Source organism: Parasteatoda tepidariorum, chromosome 3 (genome assembly GCF_982258835.1).
Source record: "Parasteatoda tepidariorum strain Cologne lab strain chromosome 3, Ptep-v5.0, whole genome shotgun sequence".
NCBI lineage: Eukaryota > Metazoa > Arthropoda > Arachnida > Araneae > Theridiidae > Parasteatoda > Parasteatoda tepidariorum.
The window spans coordinates 67,336,440-67,346,820 of NC_141757.1; the positions used below are offsets into that span (position 1 = coordinate 67,336,440).

Consider the following 10,381-nt stretch of genomic DNA (forward strand, 5'->3'; position numbering starts at 1 on the left):
AAATGATTGCTATTGATTTTGCAACTATATACATGTATTCTTATAGAAGGATATACATTCATACAGAAATATTGTAATATACTTATTGAAAATAATGATACTTAACTTTTATCATTATAGCTTGATGTGTAAAGGATTCAAAATTTTGCACTTCTTAATTGTTAGAAACAAACAAACCAACAAAAAAAACTTGGAACTATTAATAAATTCAAGAACTAAAAAGAATTTAAAATTTGGCATTACTTAAATATTAGAAATAAGCTAAACAAAACTTGTAACTACTAACAAACTCTAAGTCTGGAATGACTTGACATTCTTCAGTAATGTAATATGCCAAACAAAATGATGCTTGGAAATGCTGAAAATTTTGTTTAGTATCCTAATATTTTACTTCAAATAGTATGATTTGATATAATCATGTCCAGAAAATGCAAAAATCTGTTCTTAAATATCTTTTAACAACTTTTTTTTAAATTTTATTGCTCAAAAATGAATTATTTTAAATCATAAGCAGTTAAACTCAAATTAAAATACAGTTTTATCAAAACTATGGGTGTTTGACATGACGGTAAAAACGATGGGATAAACCGGTAAAAACCGTCATGTGTCAAAAACTTGCCAACCCTGCCATCAACATATTAACATGGGGAGACATTTTGCTTATCAAATCTATCACCGCAACCCTTAAAAAGGTATAAATCTAAATTATAATATACTAAATTATTAATTATAAAACTGCCTTTCATGTATATATTTCAATTTCTAAAATTTAGTAAGACTTGATTTTGTTTTTTTGATAGTGGTAGAAAAAGATGCCTACAATTAAAAATGCCGTGCCAAACTAGAATATACTAGTAGCAAAAGGACCGTGAAAGCACAATTAAACATAATATCCATTATGTTCACAAGGTAAAGTTTGAACAAGCTCAATATTCGAGTAAGCCTTATTATTACAACTAGGTTTTATGCATTCACCTAATATCATTTATAAAATTTTCCCAAGTTGTATAGTTTTAATCAGATTATGAAACGAAAATTTTACAAAAAATATTAGCAATTAAAAAAATGGATAAATTGCTATCTTTTGAATGTTATCACTCACGTCGATAATTTATTTCAAAATTGAATTTTCTTTTTTTAAAAGATTATTTTGTATTTTACTCAATCTAATTTTGAAAAAAAAAAAAAAAAAAAATAATAATCGGAAAATTAGTCTAAAAAGCAATAATTACAACTTTTGAATATAATAATAGATAATTAAAACTTTAGAATATTTTAGAGATGGCAAAACCATAAATTTCCTAATTTATTGTTACTAATGACACCTGCATTTAGTTCAACCCCTTGACATATGAAGACGTCTGGGAAGCGTAATTTGTTTCTTATGTCAAAATGATAATTTCCGTGTCTTGGACGTCTTCAACACAGAGATGCCAACTTGCTCCGGACAGCAAATAAATACTTTAAAGTGGTATTTAATCAATTGTGATTATTGGTTTAATAAATTCAATTTAGTAGATTTTTATCCACCACTATTTCTAAATAATTCGTAGGCTTATATAATTCACCACTTTATATCAAGCTATACCCTTTAAAAAGCAAGCAAAAATAGTATTTGCAAAATTTAGTTTGAATTCATTTACAGTTTTTTTAAAAATTATTTTGGCGTGTCCGGAGCAGTTGGCATCTCTGTTAACATTCCGTTGCGAGTTGTTGTTTACAGTGCAATTAAAGACTATTTCTATATCAAGAAATGATATGTCAGGTTAACCATTTATTAAGAAGATGAAAATTACAAAAAGTTTGTAATTTTCATCATTTCGAGACTTACTAAAACCAGAAGAACTGTTCATAGTGTAATAAATGATAAGAAATGTATGCATCATTGATGAATTGAAAAAACTTAGCTGAAAACAAATGGTGTAAAATTTCCAGTTTACTATTTCAAAATTATTTACAGGTCAAAACTTAGAGTTAAAATTATAGTTTCAATTAAAAAATAAATAAAATCGGCAGAACTATGGTACATACACAATTTACAGACAAATACACAAGACAAAATCACATAATTCAAACAATTAAAAGACTGGATAAACGAACAAAATAATGTTGGCAGTTTATCCATTCTTTTAATTTTATTTACAAATGAATTAAGCTTTAATTTAAAGGAAGTTTCAGCAATTTATTTTAAAGTATGGAATAGAATTTCTGACTTCTAAATTCATATTTTTTAAATATATTTAAATTTGGAAGCAACTATATTTAGTAATTTTTGTCAGAAAAAAAAATTGTTTGAATAGCATTTTTCATGGTACTTGGGACCATGTATTGGCAATTGCTTTTCTCAGTCCCAATAACTGGTAATTACAAATTTTAATATTGTGATTAGGACTGGGCGATATTAGAAATTATATATCGTGATATATCGTCAGTTTTGCATCGCGATATAGCGATGTATCGTGATATAGTATTTTTGAATTTCATTTACTTTAAGGCACAGAAAGTCAGATTTTTATCAAGACTTCATACGCATATTGATTTAAATCAATTTATAAATTTGAAAATATATATGTTTTGCTAAAGAAAGATATTAAATAAATTGACTAAGATGTACAAACCTTACTTAAAATATTTATTGAAAAATTGTGTGTAGATACAGAATGAAATATTTGCACTTCTTTATCGTTTATAAGGTATAAGCAGTCTTAATTTAAGTTAACCCCTAAAACACCCTTAATGAAAAAAAATATTGTTATTAAACAAAAGCTGATTTTAAAATTTCAAAATATATTTTAATTAAAATAAAAGTTAGATTGACTAAAAGCCGAAGTTTAAAATTAAAAATGTTCGAATTTTAAACTAAAAAGTAAACATAAGATTTGTAATAATTTCTTAAAATTTTCGTTCTCTGAAAGATTTCTCAGTTTAAAAATAAAAAGGGAATTTTATAAAGATATCTAGCTGAAATTATTGAAAGAAAATTTAAAAAATTAAAAAAAAAGTTTGTTAAGAAATTCATTATTACATTTAAAACAAAGTGTTAAAAATATTTTTTTCTTTTTTTTAAAAAGAAACTTTTTTTAACAAATCAATATTTGCTTGTACTATTATGCGTAAATAATTACAGAATTATTAAGTTCGATCGTAATGTTCAAATTCTTAATGAAGAAGTAAACACAAGTTTTGTTATATTTTCTAAAAATGATCACGCAAATAACAAAAGATTTCTTAGTTTAAAAATAAAAAAATAAATAAAAGTGAAATTTATCAATATATTTACCTAACAGCAAGGAACAAAATTATTTGTATGCTTAAAACAAAGAGCTAAATAAATTTTAGAAAAAAAATGCTTCTTAAACACTATTTTTATTATTATTTCATATAAATAAATAAATTAAATTAAATAATGATCGAATTATGAACGAAAAACAAAGTAAGGCAAAGTTTCTTAATTAAATTCTTAAAAATAGAAACAAAATTCATAGATATTCGGTAATATATTTAGCTAATTAACTAATAATATAAAACGAAAATTAAAAAAAAATAATGATTTTACTGTCTAATAAAACGAAGTAGTAATTGATAAAAAAAAAAGAAATGAATAAAATTAGCAAACTTTTCAAATTCTTTTGAACAAATAAAGTTTATTGACTTATGTCCAAAAAATAAGTTTTGTTTTAACTTTATTTCTAAAAATAAAAACAACTCAAGATTTATAAATTTAAAATCAGTAATAGAAGCCCATTAAATTATTAGAAGTCTTATCCGAAAGGTTTTTAATAAATTAAAAGAAAGTAAAAAAATAACCTAACAAATTTATTTACTTTGTAATTTAATTCCTTATGGATGCCTTAAATTAGATTTCCGATAATTTTCACATTTAAAAATATAAAAAAAGTTTTGTCAGAAAATAAATAAAAAACTTACCTAATTAATGAAGAAACTTTTCTTTATAAATTCTTTTCAATAATAGATTGCGTTCAGAACAAGGTTACGACGACGATCACGAAGTTAATCCCATTGAAAAGAATCTACAAGAAACGATTTCAAATCGCGAAGGTGCGAAAACGAACATGTGATATAACGATATAAGGTCTCAAAAGTGATTCTGATTCTACCAACAGTCAAGGTCGTCTCAACATAACGAAACAATATCGTCTTCCACAGCGCGAGTTGGCATCGGAACGTAAGAGAAAGTCCTTGCGTGTATCGCTATATCGTCTTCTTCACACGACGGCTTAAATCAGATTTCTGATGCATCGCTTGGAATGAAAGTTGCTGTATCGGTTTGCCGATATAGGCGTTAAATCGATATGTCGCGATATATCGATTTATAGCCCAGTCCTAATTGTGATGTACTACTGTAAAAAAAATGTAAGAACATATTGCAAGATTTCCGTATCGTCATCTGTCCCGCCAACTACAATCGCCAAGGTGCCAAATAGATTTTAAAGTTGCAAATTAAAAAAAAAACATGTAGATATTTGCCCGGGGGTTGCTACGAGTTATACCTTTCGAGTTGGTCCCTTTCTTTGATGTTTTTTAAGTTTCTTGCGGGCCACTGCCCGGAAGTTTCCAAGACTTGGTGATGACGGCCACAGATCACGATACGGAAATCTCTCCTCCATACAAGTGAGCAGAGGAGAAGAAAGAAGGTCAAGACCCCAATTATCTCCCCAGATGACGTATTTGTGTGTTGTGATCTCAAAAGGTACTTTAAACAAAATTATTAGTAAGTATAATATTATTGAGAAAAATAGGATAGAAATAACAAATTATTTACATTGCATATATTTACAAAAGTAATACATATCCTTAAAAATGTAATAAGAATAAAATAAACAACTATTTTTTCAGAAACTATCGAAAAAACATATTAGGCTTTGGACGACTACACGGAATAGCATTTTTGGTTCTTAATCGCCTTACAGCTTCACGAAGATGTTTCGGCTGCAACGGCCCAGTATCTCTATTACTTTCTGAAACATCAAGGGCTTCCTCCACCACCTCACCAACAAAAACTTTTGCGATACCTGAAACTGCAATCACCACATTCTGTGACACAGTGCAACCTGTTATTGACTGCATTAAACGTTTTATGGCAGCTTTAGGAAAAGCTGACCGCCGATACATTTCATACCTATTAAGTTGGTCTTCAGAAAAATTGGAAACGAGGACTTGCATTCTTTCTCGTTCTTCTTCTTCAAGTTGTTCTTTTGTCTTAGTTTGTTGTGAATCTAGAGGAAGATTAGTGTCATCGCTGTCAACGTCCGGATGAAGAGGAGATGACTGAGGTTCGTCAGTACTGATATTTGTAGGTGGTGCCGGCAGCATAATTGAGCAAGGATTGCTTTGCTCCTGGTCTTCAATCGGTGAATCGTCACCGGAATCATCGTCTTCAGTTTGGTTTGAAGTAAGGGAGGGTTTCGACATTCCTTCTTCGGCGTTTAAAGATGAAATACTAACATCGGCCTTTGAATTTGAGCTATCTGAATGTAGCACATCATCATCGAATCTAAGTCGTTTAACTGGTGGAGCGTTATCTAAACTATCAGATGAGTTATCCATTATCAAGATAAATTATTGTTTCAAAGAGTTAATAAGTTATATTGAATTGATTGTTTTTTAACACAGAGTAATAAAACGAAATAATGTTAGCAATTTTTAAAATTGATAATGTTCAGCATTATCTTTGCAAGAAAATAAGACAAGTTTTTTAGCTAAAAAGGAAACTAATTTATGAAAGAAAACATTTAAGATATGTACTTATTATTCATTAACTTCGGACTGTTTAAAAAACAACAATCAAAGCGAAATCAACAACAAACAGCTTAGAATTGCCTATTTTTGCACAGTTGAATAATTATACATTTCTTTTCGGTTACAGTCTTCTCTACAGTTTCTAATGTCTCATTTTGAGAAAAAAAACTACTACTTTAAAATGAGTGATTGGTTGGTTAAATTTAAATGGGCTACAGGTAGCGCACTGCAGAATTCTCTACCTATGGCAATACTTCGCATTCTTGCGCCAATAGCGTGTGGAGAGTCATAGAAGATGGAGTTTATGTCTTTGTTTTCAAATTGAGAGAGAGATTAAAATCTTTTAATTAGGAAACTATATGGTACTGAAAACTACATAAAACATAGTTTAAAAAGAAAGTGTCATGGAAATGAATTTTTTTTTTTAAGAATTAAATACGAAAAATATTAAGAAAAAGAATAATATCATAGTACATTCCTATACAGCTGAAAAGAGGATGAGAGAGAAGGAGGGAGGGTCAAAGGCATGGAACCGGTCTCTTCAGTTGGTGTATTCGAGCGTTAGATCGCGAATACTAGGCATGCTTTCCTCATTATAGTATAGAAAGTAATAGGAGTAGAAAATAAGTTATTTTCTGTTCAGAGTTTCAAACCCATTTAAATTTTTTTAACTTGGAATTTATATGGAGCTCAAAACTGCATTAAACATACCGCTTAAAGTAAGAATCATTGAAATTTTGAAAAATATTTTTGATTATCCAAATGCGAAAAATATTATGGACCGGGGAGCATTGTAACTTGCACGCTTTTGCAGTAGAGCAGGTTCTTGTACTATGTATAAGGCTTGCGTTTTATCTAAATGTTTGCAGTGTCTTTCGCTTGGAGACAAATTGAATTTTCTTTGAATTGTACTGAAATTTGTCAAAAAGTTAAATGCTATTTTACCAAATATGGTGGCCATGGCGGAGGCATATTGAAACTATAGTGATAAATCTTAAATATACGTGCTCGTAGGAATTGGATTGTTATTTAGTAATTTTAAATTTGATGTTTGTCTTTGATGATTAATGATTAATGATTTGCTTAAGAGTTTTGAGATTCTGTATCATTTGCTCAGTGATTAGCTATAAAAACAGCCTTAATGAAAAATGAAATGCTTACAGATTAAAATAATTGCGCAAAATGTTAGTGTTATGCTTTAAATATAACTTTACTAAAGCTTTTGCAAAACTTGTGTTAGAAATTTTTGATAAAACTATAGGATTAGTATTTAAGCCTTTGTAGTTGTATGTCTATTCTCAGCTATCGAAGCTTTTTAAAACTCCTATCTTGTGTCTGCATTCAGCCCAAATAGTCGAATAAAATGTGATCCCATGATATTTAGCAATATTGTTCTCTGAAAGCTCTGAAAATATAGAAATTTTGAAAATTTTCTTTTAAGTGTAATTGAGGTTTTTCTTGAAAATTTTTTTTCTCCTAATTATGACCATCGTGTTACTTTTACCATTTTGTAACTTTTAGAATATTTAGTTTCGTCGTTAAAACATTCAAATTTTAAATAAAATATTTGTTCATTTCTAAGTACTTGACATACTTTTATACATGATTCACTTTTGTTCAATTCAAAATTACAAATCAGTATTACTGTAAATCGGCATTTGTTTTAATCTTACGTAGTGTAAAAAAAAAACTAATAAATTGTTTCTTTGTGCGAGAGTGAGTTCCTTTTAACGTTCGTCTCAATTTTGCTTTATTTAAGAAAATCATATTGAAGTATTTCTTTACAGAATAACTCTAATTTTTCGAGTTACACTACTACAAATTCGTAAATTCAGCAAAAAAGTACGTGCAGTTTTCAGTTAAATAAACAGAAATTTGAGACATAAATGCATAGTTGTATGTTGCAACGAGTTTAAATGCATAGTGATGTAGATTTGCATCGTGTGTTTAAAACCTCTCCTCTTTGCAACATAATTACCAGTGTTTTTTCTAAATTTAATCAAAACTATTGTTTTTGAATGTAACTAGAATCTACATTTTATTTCTCTGTATGTGGCAGTTTTCATTGCTGGCACGCTTTCTGAGTAAAATATAATTTCGGTGGATATTACGAATATTTATATAAAAATTTGTTAAAAATATTATTAAAGGCAGTAGATTTGTCGAGCTCAAGGAGCGTTACTCATAATGCAGAGATGCATCTATTTTTGAAAATTAATGGGGAAATTAATGTTTTGAAAAATAATTAAAACCAAGAATTTTAACTACACCATTTTACAGGTAGATTTCAAGCATTTACTAAACATAAAAACTCATACAATTAAGGATAAGGCGTTCTTGATTAGAACAGAACTTGCACCATTTCGGAAATGTAGTGTTAACCAAAGAAATTTGTTTTCCTTTAAATCATTAACTTAAATGTTAAGATGCAAAGCGAAGTCAGTGTAAAACGTGATTCTTAAGCAAATTTAGTTATGAAGAATTACTTTACTAAGACTCAGATTAAAGTTTTCTATAAGTAAAGTAACTGTAACTTTTTACCATGGAAATTTTCGCATACCGCATAAAATTGTATAGATTTATAATTTTATATATTTAAAATTGTTTTTTCAATCTTTAAAAGACCGTGATAACATATATTACGTGATCACATGATTCTCCATACGGTGAGCACTGGATATTCCCTTCATGGTCGAAAGCATAATATGCAAAACGAGCATTTCCGAATTTAGCGGCCCAAGATTAAAAGGATGAGCGGAATATCTAAAGTCGGTAATATCGTCTTAGAAAAGTACTAAGTGCGAATACTCTCGGAGTATACGGACTTGGGGAAGCACTTCTCTTATTCTGCCTGAAGGGATTACATCAAAGTTTTTTTGTCCAAACTGGGATTATCTCTCTTAAGAGAATTTACGCTCTAAAGAGAATTTTTCTGACACTGCCGAGGACATTAAAATATAATGAATTCTGAACCACTAAGTCACGATCAGAGAGTGGTATCAGACTCAGCCAGCAGGGGTCATTAAGTCGTATTGAATCAAAACATGAAATTTACTCCGATTATTAAACACCCTTCATTAGGTGTTTAATAATCGAGGTCAACTGATAATGCTGCTCTAATTTATGAGCTTCTATATGCAGCATAAAAGTATTTCTCAATAAAGATCTCAAAGTAAGTATTATTGAAAATTTTTTTTAATCCAAAAGTATTATGAAAGGAGAAAACATCGCAATACATTTTCATGATAGGCATGCCCATGCTTACAACGTGGTTCGGGTAGGCCAAGATTCACTCAGACTTGAAAAAATAGATCAATATAGAATATATTGAATATAATATAAATATATAAAATTTAGAGAATTATAGATTTTTAATTTTAAGACTTTGTTAAATTGGGTTTGAAAATAAAAAGTAAATAGTAGTTTTACTTTTCCTCATTTTTTTATTCAAATCCATTCTCGCTTTATATTTTTTCATATACTTTGGTTTATTGCGTGTTTAACAAAGAAGAAAGGCCTCTAATAAAGGATACATATTTTAAACGATTGACTTAATCATCTGTTTAAGAAGCAGATAATAAGCCTTTTTTTAAAAAAAGGCGCGCTCAAATATGGAAATAATTGAGTGTTATTCAGTTAAACAATCGCACACAATAAACGCATTTTCTGTGTAAACATCTTTTTCCCCCTGTGGTTTAGGATGTTTGACTGTAAAAATATTGGGGGTAGACGCAATTGAAGAAACTTTGTCTCGATTATTTGGGTCCCTTCTCACTACGCTACTTTTTTATAAAAAAGTTGTTCGCTACAAGCAAAGGTAGCGACAACAGTAGTTTCGTTACTTGTACTACGCTCTATACGACTACTGTATATGGTTTGATATTTAATTACCCTGACCTCCCCGTCCACCCTCATGTCCGAGACAGGATAGGTTACTTGCTAAAATCTTCTTTTTCGAATAAAAAAATATTTATTTTTTCTATATATTTAGTGTCGTTGATACCATATTTTAAACTTCGTGCCCCGTTCTGCTTCGTTTTCTCTTACTACCCCCATCTTCCTTTAAAATATCAATTTTATTTATTATGTAAAGTATGTTTTATATCATAGGAGATCTTATTGCTCGAATTACCAACTAGCGAAGGAAAAAAATGGATTAAATCTCGAAACCAGGCATGGCCCTTTTAACAAGCAGTTCAACCAGTATCGGAGAGCACAGACTGTCCAAGTAAGAAACACCGACTATGGCAAGTGGTATAATTAATCATCTTGTAATTTTGGTCACCTGAACCTTCATCATTCGCTCCTGGCTAACATACATGTTAATCTTGATATAAAACGACTAAACCTGCAAGATCATTAGTCTTAATGAACCCTACTTTCAACATGATGGTCAAATTCCATTATTCTCAAACTTTGTCTAAGAAATAAAGGTGCTATGCCCCTATTAGTGAAATTTGAAATTTTTGTTATAGGGGACGCTGCCAGGGCGGAATAAACTATTAGTTGATTGTTATTATTAGTTGGAGAAGGTGTTATCCGAAATCATTAAACTTTTCGAACTAATTTTTTTGTTTTAAGCAGCGTGATAAACGGGTATAGAATGATATAAGTCCTATCT

General features: G+C 29.3%; 1 protein-coding gene across 1 annotated transcript; it reads right to left on the bottom strand.

The window, feature by feature from the left end:
• Window positions 1-1,918: 1,918 nt before the first annotated feature.
• Taf11 (TATA-box binding protein associated factor 11) lies at window positions 1,919-5,839 on the bottom strand. Its single transcript, XM_087159487.1, has one exon. The coding sequence runs from the start codon at window positions 5,566-5,568 to the stop codon at window positions 4,861-4,863; it is 708 nt and encodes a 235-aa protein (XP_087015613.1). The 5' UTR covers window positions 5,569-5,839; the 3' UTR covers window positions 1,919-4,860.
• Between the last annotated feature and the right edge of the window lie 4,542 nt (window positions 5,840-10,381).

What these genes read in the sequence shown, in the direction of transcription:
- Taf11 (XM_087159487.1), bottom strand. Translation starts at nt 5,568, where the DNA reads ATGGATAACTCATCTGATAGTTTAGATAACGCTCCACCAGTTAAACGA.